At 36.1% G+C, this 14,050-nt stretch overlaps 1 protein-coding gene across 1 annotated transcript in view; it reads right to left on the bottom strand.

The window, feature by feature from the left end:
* PIAS1 (protein inhibitor of activated STAT 1) overlaps positions 1-14,050 on the bottom strand; it is a 117,926-nt gene that overhangs the window by 40,039 nt on the left and 63,837 nt on the right. The window contains exons 3-6 of the mRNA XM_026478386.4: positions 5,222-5,306; positions 4,914-4,961; positions 970-1,060; positions 174-308 (exon numbers count right to left, since the gene is read on the bottom strand). Of these exons, the coding sequence (XP_026334171.1) occupies positions 174-308; positions 970-1,060; positions 4,914-4,961; positions 5,222-5,306 (359 nt within the window). The remainder of the gene's footprint in view (positions 1-173; positions 309-969; positions 1,061-4,913; positions 4,962-5,221; positions 5,307-14,050) is intronic.

Raw genomic sequence — 14,050 nt, 5'->3', positions numbered from 1 at the left:
ATACTGCATGATCCCATTTTTTAAATGGGAACATGCTGAAAATTCATTGTGAGACAAAAATAAATCCCTTTGCAACTCATTTTACAATATCATTTACATATAAGCTCAGGTAGCCATGGAGATTAACCCTTCCTTATAATACTAAAATCTAGTGAAAATAAAAATTTACTTACTCTTCCAATTTCTGCAGTCCAAGAAACAACAATGGTGTTTGGTACTGTTGTGGACAATCGGACAAGTGAGGTGATATTGATTGGTCGGCTGGGTCGCTTTGGTTCCACACCATTTTTTGTAGGTGGAAGATAACCCTAAGGATGAAAGATGAAATATAATTTATTTCCACTTATTATTTCCACAATCATTTCAATTTCCATTCCTAAAACAAACAAAAAACCTCCACAAACTACATACTGGAAAATATGAATATTTTCATTAAAAATTAGAGAAGCAAACAGTTACAAGATTATTTCTCTGAACAACCCTACAGTCTCATTATAGTAAGCCTGAGAATAATACTGGCGAGAGAAGTTACAAATCTCTAAAACGTCAAGAATCAGGATGAATTCATAAAGAGCTTGAATAAGTATATAAGGAACACTTTAACGGTGACCAGTAACAGCTTGAGCTCTCATTCTGTTTAAGACACAGCATTCTTCCCCTGTTCTACCATAGGCTTCCAGATTCACGTAAGTGTCACTAAGGTTTTGCTGAAACAATTTTTTGTCCCTCAAAATCCAGTGTAACACTAAAACTACCACACTCATCTCCAAGTCCTAGACTTTGTCTCCACAGCTAATGTCACAGCTGTTAATTATACACAGTTGGTGCAAGTGTTTTACACAGTCACATGAAATATACATCCAAAATAAAGATGTTTTCTTCATGAAAAACTATGATTAACAACAGCTGTCATGACTTATTTGATAGCTATGCTGGCAATGCATTTAAAGAACAGCTTTTAGGACTTACCGGAAGGCTGCAAGGTTTTGTATTCACTTTCACACAAAGATTGGGTGGGAAGTGATCTTCTTGTGGACAACTGGTTTCTGATAAACAAAACCTAAACGATAAAGGACAAGTTTAACTTCCTTTATTAAAGGATGACCTCAATATTTTTGTTCAATAGCTAATCTAAAAGGATGCTAAACTTAACAACAACAAAAACTACTACGGCTAGACATTTCACATGATGAATAAGCACATTTAAACAAATTGAAAATAAGTAATTCTGTCAACGTAGAGTTTCAATGATCATGACTATCAACCTACAGTCGTCTTCATAATATTGCCAATCATTTAATTAAGCATGTTCTAGGGAGGGAAAAAAGGCTCTGTAGTGGAATAAATTTAAGACATTCTGAACCAAAAAATCAAATTAAGTTATCTTAATACAGAACGTCTCAGAGCTAGGGTAACATGCATTGTCACTTTCTAAGAGGGAGATATACACGGTATCTCCCAAACTTATCTGCTTATAAAACATTCATTTTTTGGTTCTTTTTTTTTTTTTTTTTTTTTTTTTTTTTTTTTTTTTTAAAGATTTTATTTATTTATTTGACAGAGATAGAGACAGCCAGCGAGAGAGGGAACACAAGCAGGGGGAGTGGGAGAGGAAGAAGCAGGCTCACAGCGGAGGAGCCTGATGTGGGGCTCGATCCCACAACGCCGGGATCATGCCCTGAGCCGAAGGCAGACGCTCAACCGCTGTGCCACCCAGGCGCCCCCATTTTTTGGTTCTTAGCAGAATATACTGAAAATGCTGTAAGTCCATCCCTAAGACCAAATTCTATCCGCTAAGCCAAGGTACTCCATTATTCCCTGAGAACAGAAGGTGTTGAAAAATAACATTATCTGTACTATATCCACATACATTTAAAATAGTATTTTAGAAACTCATGAAAACATTTATTTCTAAATTAAATGCATAATCTTTTAGGAAAACTATGGACAGCTACATAATTTGTAAGTTCTCACTCACGCTTACATAAAGAAATAAATTATTAATTTGCTATTCAAGACATCTTAATAACTTCCTTATTCCCAATATACAGCTGAGGCTCATCCCACCTTTTTTTTTTTTTTTTTAAGATTTTATTTATTTATAAGAGAGAGATAAAACAAGCAGGAGGAGCGCCAGCCAGAGGGAGAAGCAGGCTCCCCGCTGAGCAAGAAGCCCGATGCGGGACCTGTTCCCAGGACCCCGGGATCATGACCTGAGCCAAGGCAGGGGCTTAACGGACCTGAGCCACCCAGGCATCCCGGCTCATCCCACCTTTATAGAACATTCACAGCATCTTTGAGTTATATGTTAAGAAGAACCCTATCTGAATTCTGTGAAATATTCATCACACACAGACATCTTCCCTCAACATATACGGTGTAGGGTCTTGACCTGACGGCTATGGATTCTGTGTGTGGGAGGATCCACAAGTTGGACAATTTTCTATGTACATAATATACATATCTGTATGGGGAACAATCTGTAGCTTCCATCAGATTCTCAAAGGGTAAGGATCCCATAAAACAGTTAAGAATTACTGATCTACAAAGATTTTCTTGAAATATACGTAGCAACACAGATGAAAATACACAGATGTCAAAGCTCATAGGATCATCTCTAACCCCGGCAAAACCTATTATAAGACAATCCTTCATACTGCAACAGTAAGAGGATGCTGCAAAGTTTTTAATAAATTATTCCCATGCGTGATAAATTTGAAACACGGACTCTGGCTGCCTGAAGCTACAGAAAAGAATGATTTATATGACAAGCTGACTCCTAGTCATTTAAGTAAAAGGTGAAAATCTAAGCCACCCTAACAAACCAAGGAAAAAGAAGAAAAAAGAGGAATAGCAGAAAGTTGCTGTGAAGGAGTTCATGGTGGTGGGGAGGGGAAACAGGTACATAAATGAGAACAGACTAAGAATCTAATAGAGAAGACACTAACCTTAATCCTGACCAAATTATTTTCATGCTTTAGATGCAATTTATTAATTAGGATAATAGGTATACACTCCCAGCTCACGAGGATTGTAGACCTAGTTAACGAGGGTAAAGGGGTTATAAAAAAATAACCATTTTATCAAAACACAAAGAACCACCTAATAATTACCAAATGTAATACAAAACGGTTCTTGATTTTCATCAAGTTCTGGAGATGAATTTGAATTGAAAATGGCTAAACCATTTTTAACCACCGAGATTCCCTCAGAATCTCTGTTTACCTATCTTAAAAAGAAAACATTCCTTTGGAATGTGAGCCATACCTGTTGCTGCATTACAGAATGCATGTATATTAATATAAAATATTCAGGACAGGAACTACTCTTTTGTTCTAGAACTATGGTTTTCAAACTTTATTTTAGTCTTGGGACTCTTTTTTCAAATGAAAACTAGCCCAGAAGTCAAATATGCAAAACAGATCAAAGCAGTCCTACTTGGGTTGGGGGGGGGGGGCGCAGGGGAGACAACCTAGCACAGATCCCTAAGGGTGGCTCCAAGCAACAGTTTAAAAAACACTGTTTCAAATGATAATGTCACATATCAGTATGAACAAAATAAAACTGCTGATGCAGAAGTAAGCAAAATTATAGCAATATGTAATTATGAAAGCATCATACTTTAGTCCTTTAATTTATTCAGTCATTATCATGTTCTGCCCCTGACAGAGGATAAAGTACCTTTTACATAGGAACATCTTTGTCAGTGCCCTCTAAAATCAAGACTTCAGGGGCACCTGGGTGGCTCAGCTGGTTAAGCGTTTGCCTTCAGCTCAGGTCTTAATCTCAGGGTCCTGGGATGGAGCCCTGCATCAGGCTCCCTGCTCAGCGGGGAATCTGCTTCTTCTACTCTCTCTGCCTCTCCCCCCTGCTCTGCTCTGTCTCAGTTTCTCTCTCAAATAAATAAATTTTAAAAATCCTTAAAAATAAATAAATAAAATTTTTAAAAAATAATAAAATCAAGGCTTCAACCTCTCCTCTGCCTTCTCACTGCTTTCATCACTCTATTTTTAAGCCAAGATCAGAGTTTTCCACATCATTCCCTGAAGCACTGAGAAGGTGTTTTATTCTCTTTTCTGACCTCCTAATGTATTTATAATTTGTATACACAACTTCAGATCCAATTATTGAGACTGTGGTTATCTGACTTATCCTTCCCACTTTAGGGAAAACAGCTTATACAGAAAAACAAGTCTTGTACTTCCTCTTCCATCCCTATTGTGACAAGACTAGTGTGGAGCAGTTAGGTTCCTACAGGCATAGTCAAAGAATAAAGAGTACCGTAAGATGGTTTACATAAGACGGAGAGACATATTAACATCAAAAAATTCTTGGCTATCCTTAGAAAAAAATGAGCTAAGAAAAGAAACTGAACAAGGGGAAACTGTGAATCCATGCTGGAAAATTTTCCATTCGTCTTTGCAAAACTATCAAGAGATGTCTCTTGAAATCTAGAATAGCGTTTTTAAATTAATGATTTACAATACAGGATAAAGCAAATTAGACTGTTTTGGTTTTTGTTAGTCTGTGAGACACTGTACACTTAACCTAAGTACTACTTCCTTATTTACAGAAGTTTGTCATCCATACAGATGAGGCTTTTGCACTTTCATAAAGGGAGTAGTTCTGACGAGCTCACACTATCATATCATTTAAACATATCATTAGCTGGAGCTTCCCAACCAACTAAGGGCAACTAAAACAGAGAAAGGTAGGTATCTGGTATATGACTTGCTATATTAAAATCTAAAATGGAAAAAATTAGGATATTTCACAACAGAAGGCCTTCTCTCACCCAAACATCTAAACCTAATACTTTCAATATAATTACTGAAAATTACATAATTTAAAAAAATCTTTAAACAATATTAACTTTTAAACATTGGATATATTTACTGTAGGCAACACTATACCTTAACTGGACCTGCACTGTGAAGTCACATTTGGTCCCAGAAATATCCCTAGAAAAGAGGGGTAAGAACCACAATTATTTTTAAAATATGCACATGAAAGCTGACTCAAAGATACTATTACACCAAAAGTTCTTCAAATTATCAGAGATATAACTGTTCTTCAGATAACTAACACTATAATAGTATTTTCAATACTAATATTTGCATGACACTAATACTCACCCAATACACTGTTTTTAAAAATCACTTATTATGGACATTACTGGTTTCGAAGGCCAAACTGCAAGTTACACTTGAAGAGAACTTACATGGAACTACTGATTTGCTGCACTTGTTGTGGTGTCAATGCAAATGCAAAACAGGTTTCTCGAAAGCGCTGACTGTTGTCTGATGCTAAAGAAGAAAAGAATTATACTTTTAATTACCTTCAAATTCATCAATAGAGAACATAACAGCCAGAAAAAAACAAAAGCAAGCCCAATCATTCACATGACTTTAATTAACTGGAATGCATTCTAGAGTTTAGATAACAAGGCAATTAAAGCACTGAAAAGTAAGAAATGCACCAGTTGTAATATAACAAAGAGGCACCAAAATGGCTAATTCCAAAAGCTGTATCAGGATTCAAATTCAGAAAATACATAATCAAAGAAACACTAATTGAAAATTATCTAATCATATAAATGTGTGCATCTAAAAAAAGCACACATACAAAAACATGCTTATATTAATTTTATTTAAAATAGGAAAAGATAAACCCATTTAAAGATACATGGTTTTGAGCTAAGTAACAAACATACACATCTGGAGATCTGCACAGGTGAGGTGACATTTGGTCTTTAACGCAAAATATGAATTTTATAACCTCCTGCCTAACTATACCATGCAAGTGTTATACAGTAAATATCACAGACACTTTCTCCTAAACTTAGATGATCTGATTTCAAAATTTGCGTAGTCACTATCTCAGAGAAGGAAACAGTTATAAAAAGAGGGGAAGGAAGGGGATGAAGAGGGGAAGGGAGGGAGGGGAAGGAAGCAGGGAAAGAGAAAAGGGTAAGACAGCAGGCAAGCAAGGACAGGTCTGTGTAAGAGCAGGGATTCCTTACAGTATGCTGCTGTGAGCAACAGTAATTCTATTGGCTTATACCAGTTACACACATATTTTAAAAAACAGCACTAATGTTTCCTCAGTGCTTGGCACAAAGAAGCAATGAATGATTGCTGAAGAATAAAAGAATATGACAATTTAAAAATACCAAACTATTTAAACTATACTTCTCAAGGGTAATTTTCTAGAACAAAAGGATCACTAAAAGTTACTAGCAAGGAAATCCTGGCCTGTGGACCACTTAAACCCATGCAGAGAAGTAGGTGAATTTGGCCATCTCTTGTTTAAATGGGGTCTGATCTGACTTGTAAGCAACACTTCCTCTACAATTACCACGAAATTGCAGTATGCCATGCTGAAAAATCTGTACAAATGTATCACGATGAGAAAAAAATGGAAAAGATCACTGCTGATCTATAATTTCGTCTCAATATAGAAGCATCTTTTAAAGGCCAGATTTGCATTTCTGCTTTCTGTGAACTGGGAAGGCTTTTTCTTAAAGAATCTATCCCCAAGAAAGAGTTACCAACCAGAAAGTGATCTTAATTGTGAGGTATCAACCTGGCAAATGGCTGATAACCAAGGACCAGAATGCAGAAAAGCAGATCGTTTCCCCCGTCAAACAATACAAGTAACTCCTTTGCTTCTTATAGGATATCTCTCCACGAAGATTTTTAATCCAGTAGGCTTAGCCTAATTTAGATTTTTGGCTCCATTCTAAAACAGTGCTAAAATAATTTCCCAAGTACAAAAATTCATATTTCTCTTTAGGCAAAATTTCAGATCCATTTTAGAATATATGAGTACAGTAAGTTTTGGACACACACATGCAGATTTAGATAAAGAAGACATGACAAAAATAAAGAGGCAGTTGCTTGTGCCACACACAGAAATAAGTTTTATTACTTAGTAATAACCTCTATTTACAAACTCTTTTTAGATTGTAATGCTCATGAAGTTATTACAATTTACCTGGAAAAGCACCTTTCATCTATGTGGTTTACAGGCTTAATTTTCACAATGAATGCCAGTGAAGAACTTAAAGTTTTGTCTTAGGTAACAGACTATCTTAAAAACTTTTCTGAAAGGCAATTAAGCTGTTACTACCCCTTTCAGAAAAACTCAGGCCAAAAAGAATCACAGAATCCTCATAATGAAAAAGGAGTCCAACATATCATCCAAAACAACTTCCAATGTTGACGGTATGCATCTCAGAAGGTATACAAGACAATCCATAGGGATACAAGAAAAAGTACCTACCTACCTGTAAATAGAAGTTTTAAAAGGTTGAGATTTTACATGAAATCTTAAATATAATTTATAAAAATATCTAAAATTTTATGTAAAATCTTTAACTTCTACTTTTTGCTTTATCACATATAGAATATTAGTGTAATAGCTTAATAGATATGACATACACACACACACACGAAATTATTTTACTGAGAGGTGCATATGATCACATAAGTTTGCAGAACACCAATCTAGAGCTCAACCTTCCTTTCAACCTTTCCTCACACTTTGTTTGAAACCATTTAGAGGTAGGAAAAGAGTGGCCATTACCTTGTCAGGCAGAAGATGGCTGATATTAACAGTTTAATTGTAAGAAAGCATGTAGCCCTATAGAAAGTAGCAAAATTTAGTGGAAAGAGATGAGGTCACATAGACCTAGATTCCAAAATGGATTTGCCATTTACTTGCCATATGACCATAGATACTGTTTGTATCTGTGACTGTTTTCTCCTCCAATATTTAAACATATACACACACATACACAACTTCATAGAGTTATTTTGAGGAATAAAAATGAGATAAGATATTTAAAACAACCAACAATTTCCTTTTCTATCCGCTTTCCTCCTTTCGCCCTTATACTGAGTCAAAATACATAATGCTGTAATTTCTACCCATCCGTGTCATACACCATATCCAGTGACAGCCATTCTTCAAGTATTTTAGACAGCATTAACGAGACCCTCTTTCTCAACTCTTCTTACTGTATTTCGGGGGCGACTGCAGAATTACTCACCATCCTGATCCTCCGGACATATTCCAGGTTGTCACACCCTTAAAGTAACAGCAAGAACTCTGTCACAGTACACATATTTATTCTAAATATCTGCTGCCCCTCTCTCTGCTGGCTCATCCTTATGGGAAGATTATTCCAGTGCCGCTGACATTAGCTTTGGCCAGTGAAAGGTGAGTGGAAGTATACCACTTCTAGGCAGACCTTTATGAGTTCCCCTTTGGTTTCACCATCTTTTGTTCTAGTCTACCCTGATTCTAGAGTGAAAAGAACATAAAGCACAGCCACAGCCAATCTGCAGCTAGGAAGTAACATAAGCCAGACATAAACCTTACTTGTTTGCCACTGAGATTTATGGTTGATTATAAACCGATTTATTAGTCCAGATGTGATGTGACTGGAAGAGCATTTTTATCAACAACTACCATCTACTATTGTTAATCGATACAGCAATGAAGAAAAGGCATCTGCTCCTTTTTCATATTTAGAAATTGATGTTCAAAGTCGTATGTTCACTGTCAAGGCCTCCTACTAGGTTAAGTAGAAGCAGAATTGGAACTCAGATCTAAACATCTCCACCAAAGTCCATGTTCTTCTCATAATACGGGTCCATTAGCTCCTCTGATCTGGGTGGCATACTTCTCTCCATGCAGCTTAGCATTATACTGGATCATAGAAAATAGGAAAAGAACAACCCACTATCCCTTCATCATAACTGTTTATCATTTTTACATATTTCCTTTTAGTCGTTTTTATACCAACTTGTATAGACAATTTGAAAATTCACTTTAAAGAAATCACCCTTATCACATTTTTCAATTATAATCTCTATTACTATATTTTAATCATTGCATTGTATTTTATCTATGGGGTATAATGAAAATTTTGATTACTCCCTTGATTAGCTACTTAGGTTGTTTTTAATTTTTCACTACTTGAAACAACTCTGTGAACATCTTTGGGCTCATGTGTGTTTTTTGAAGGGGGGGCTTAGTTATTACTTTCTTTGGATCAATTCCCAGATGTGGCATTTCTGGGTCAAAAAGTATGGGGATTTTTATGAATCTTGACACACTGTGGAAGTGATTTTCAAATGGTTGTAACATTATATATAAGACCACCAGCAATTTATGCATCTACTAATTGCACCCTACTCTGGCCTGCATGGGAGTTGTGCTAATTTAATGGGTGGATCATGGTAACTCCTTAGTAGTTTAATTTGCCTTAAAGAGTTTTTCCCTGTTTTTGTTTCGTTTCCTGTTTAGTTAATTGTCCAATCTTGTCCTGCACCCATTTTTGTATTTGCATAGGGGTTTCATATATGAGAACATTAACCTTTGGAAATTTGCTGCAAATTATTTCCCACAGTCTGCTATATTTTTTTCATTTGGCTACATTTTTGGATGATATATAAGTTAAACTTCTATGTAATCTAATCTGTCAACCATGTCCTTTGCAAATTCTAATTTGTTCCTCTTCTTAGGTTCAATCAATACACAATTCAATTTTTTGGCTTGTTGTTTCTATGTAATTATTAATCCATCTGGAACTTATTTTAGTATGTGATATTTTTAAAAATCTAAATTTCTGTTACTCCAAACTGCTTACCATTATACTAACACCATATGTTAAATAATCCTTCCCTTCCCTATGGATGTGTTTCCTTTATCATACATTAAATCCTTATATCCAACATGCTCCATTTCCGGGCTATTTTCCCATTGGTCTTTTTTATCCTGGTGCTGACACTCTATTTCTCAATTGTTATAGATTCATTGTGTTTTAATATCTTATAGTTAGGCTTCTCTCCACCCATTCTTTTTTCAGAACTTTAACATCAACTTAAATATTTATTCACCTAATGAACTTCTGTATAGTCTTGTTATGATTTTTAAGACCTAATGGTATTTTGAGTAGAATTACAATAAACCTACAAATTATTTTGACAGCTGACATCTTTATAGCTTGACATCTTTAATTTTGCCATCCTGGAGTACTGTACCTGTGTCCACTTATTCATATCCTCAAGGTTTTGTCATTTTCATCACATAGTTACATAGTTCCCATTAAGATTATTCTTATGCCAAGTATCAATCAATAAGAGAATGAATAAATACTCATATAATAAAACACTCTGAAACTAAAAGAAAGAGAGAGAGAGAGAGAGAGAGAGAGAGACAGCAAAATCAGCAATACCAAAGGTTGTTTCTTTCTGAAGATCGGTAAAACTGATATGCCTCTAGCCAAACTAATAATAATAAGAAGAGTGGACAAAAATGACCAATATCAGGAGTAAGAGGTGACATCACTACTGATCCTACATATATTAAAAACATATGAAACTATTACAAACACCTTTATAACAAAAACTCTGACAACTCAGAAAAACCAAATGTCTTGAAAAACAGAAACAACCAAAGTGCACTCAAGAAGAAATAGATAACATGAATAGCCCTATATCTAGGAAAGAAATTGAATTTGTAGTTAAGTATCTTTCCTCAAAGAAAACTCTAGGCCCAGATGTTTTCTCAGGGAAATCTACCAAATATTGAAGAAAAAAAATACCAGTTCTATATAAATTGCTTCAAAAACCTGAATAGTTCTATCAAACATTTAAAAAAGAAGTAATACAAGTTCTAAACAAACTCTCCTTCAAAAAATTAAAAAGGAGGGAATATATCTCAACTCATTCTATGAGGTCAGTATTACTCCAGTACCAAAACAAGACAAAGACATTACAAGAAAATTATTGACCATTACCTCATATAAGCATAAACACAAACATTCTTAGCATAAATTTAGCAAATCGAATCTAACTTTATATTAAAAAGGATGGGGTCCCTGGGTAGCTGTTGTTAAGCGTCTGCCTTCGACTCAGGTCATGATCCCAAGGTCCTGGGATCGAGCCCCATATCAGGCTCCCTGCTCAGTGGGAGGCCTGCTTCTCCCCTCCCCACTCCTTGGCTTGTGTTCCCTCTCTTGTTGTCTCTCTCTCTTTCAAATAAATTAAATCTTAAAAATAAAAAAGACAAAATTGAAGGGCTAACAGTAGTTGATTTCAAGACATTATAAAAGTACAGTAATTAAGACAGTGTGATGTTGGTGTCAAGACAGTATAAAAATAATCTATAGAACAAAACAGTCTCAAAATATACCCACGTATATATATGAACAACTAATTTCTGACAAAGGTGCAAAGGCAATTTAGTTGAAAATGAATAGTCTTTTCAATGAATGATGCTGGAACAACTGGACGCCCATGTATGCAGAAGGAAAAAAAGGAGTTTCAAATCATATAGTATACCATGTGCAAACATTAATTCAAAACAGGTCATAAGTGACATCACAGAGGAAGCTCCAGAGGTTAGTCCCTCCTCTAAAACGACCACTGAGCTGGGGAAAAGTCTATCAGAATCAATGATTTCAGAACTCTGAAACCTGATCAGACACTTACAACAACCAGGGGAGTTGTTTGGTAAGACAAGCCTGCTAAAATTTGTTTAAAAAGCTATGTGAGTGATCTAGCAACTATCCCCCACCATTTCTGAGCCCCACTATGGCTGTGGAGACTATGGCCTGAGTTCCTAGAGAGGCTGATGAGGCTAATATGGACAGTAAGAACCTAGTCCTCCAAAAATTTGGGGTTTTATGTTTTGTGTGGTCTGGTGGTTCCCTAAGGGACCAGAGCAGAGGTTTCCCTTTGTTTCAAGACCTGCTCTAGCTTCAGCATCTTCCCTGACAGCATCTAGCATAAGATTTAAAGAGAGGTACACACTTGTTTTTTTTAGATCCAGACATCTGGAAAAATCTCTGTCAGGGGCGCCTGGGTGGCATAGCGGTTAAGCGTCTGCCTTTGGCTCAGGGCGTGATCCTGGCATTATGGGATCGAGCCCCACATCAGGCTTCTCCACTATGAGCCTGCTTCTTCCTCTCCCACTCCCCCTGCCTGTGTTCCCTCTCTCGCTGGCTGTCTCTATCTCTGTCAAATAAATAAATAAAATCTTAAAAAAAAAAAAAATCTCTGTCAGATCACAGGCTGACTGAAGACACAATGGAACAGAAAATTCACAAACCATACCCAACAAGGAATATAGACTTTGCAGAAATAGTGTGGAAAAGTCACTATACAAAACAGACAGCTGCACCACACAAGTAACAAAAGCAATCACTGAAGAGAGGGAGAATCTGATTTCCAGAGTTAGTGTATTAAGATACTCAAAACAACCAGTTCTCCACAAAAATTTGCAAGGAGAGACATATAGAGTAATTGAATACAACTGAGAGCCCAGAAAAAAACCCTCACATCTATGGTCAACTGATTTTCGACAAGCATGCTAAGACTATTCAATGGGGAAAAAAGAGTCTCTTCAACAAATGGTAGGAAAACTGGTTATCCATAGGCAAAAGAATGATGTTAGACCCCTACCTTACATCATATACAAAAATTAACTCAAAATGGATCAAAGACTAAATTTACAAGCTAAAAAGTAAAAATTGTAGAAGGAAACAATCTTCACGACCTTGGATTTTGCAATGGTTTCTTTAAATAGGATGTAAAAGCAGAGGCAAAAAAAAAAAAAGGTATATTCTGGACTTCAATAAAATTAAAAATGTACATCAAAGGACATAAAAAGAATGAAAAGACAACACACAGAACAGGAGAAAATATTAGTAATCATATACCTGATAAGGTTCAATTTCCAGAATACATGAAGAATTCCTACAACTCAACACCAAAAAACTACTCAATTTTTAAAATGGGCAAAGATGTGGATACCTTTCTAAAGAATATATACAAAAGGCCAACAGACACATGAAAAGATGCTCAACATCTTTAGCCTGGAAAATGCAAATTAAAACCACAATGAGATATACACCTAGCAGAATGTCTAAAATTTTTAAGATGACAACACCAAGTGTTGGCAAAGATGGAGAGCAACTGGGGAGCTCATACACTGCTGGTGGGAACACTTTCAAAATCAGCTTGGCAACTGCTTAAAAAGTTAAACCTACATCTATCATATGACCCATTTATTCCATTCCTCAGCAATCTACCCAAGAAAAATACAAGCATATAACCACACAAAGGTTTGGGCCTCAATTTTCATAGCAGGTTTGTTTTCAACAATCCACAACTGGGAACACCCCAAATGTCCGTTAACAGGTGAATGACTGGTGTTCCATCTATATAATCAAATACTACCCAGCAATAAAACGGAATAAACTAATCACACACAATACCACAGATAAGTCTTACTTATAATCCTGAGTAAAAGAAGATCGACCCCTCCCAAGTATATAACCCACAATTCCATTATATAAAATTTTAAGAAATGCAAATTAATCTATAGATGCAACTTTCATATGTGAGAGAAAGCACATCCAATCTAGGGGCTCAGTGAGAACACAAGAGGTAGCAGGGAAGGATTACTAATGGGATGAGGAAACTGTGGGGAGTGATGGTTATATTCATTATTTTGATAATGGTGATGATTTCATAGGACAAATGTATTAAACTGTACATTTTAAATATGTGCAACTTACGATATGCCAAGGTTATTTCAATAAAGCTGTTTAAAGAAAAAAAAAACAGTGTCTAAAGCAAAAGGAGGGAGGGAAAAGCAGAGGAGGAGGGAGATGAATCAAAAAAACCCTGAGGAACTACCAACATTAAAGGCGCAAATCAAGTAAGAAATAGCCAGGGCTGCCTGGGTGGCTCAGTCAGTTAAACATCTGCATTCAGCTCAGGTCATGGTCCCAGGGTCCTGGGATGGAACCCCACATCGGGCTCCCTGCTCCATGGGGAGTCTGCTTCTCCCTCTGCCTCTCCCCCCTAGCTTGTGCTCTTTCTCTCTCACTTACTCTCTTTCTCTCAAATACATAAATATTTTTTTTAAAAAAGGAAGGAATAGCCAGAAATTCAGAAAGAAAAGCTGGAGGAAATGGTGTCCTTGATACCAAAGGAAGAGAATTTCAAAGCAAATGGGGGCAGTGTTAAAT

Source organism: Ursus arctos, unplaced genomic scaffold, assembly GCF_023065955.2.
Source record: "Ursus arctos isolate Adak ecotype North America unplaced genomic scaffold, UrsArc2.0 scaffold_28, whole genome shotgun sequence".
Lineage (NCBI taxonomy): Eukaryota > Metazoa > Chordata > Mammalia > Carnivora > Ursidae > Ursus > Ursus arctos.
Note: the sequence above shows the minus strand (reverse complement) of the source record. Positions and strands in the feature narration are given on the sequence as shown.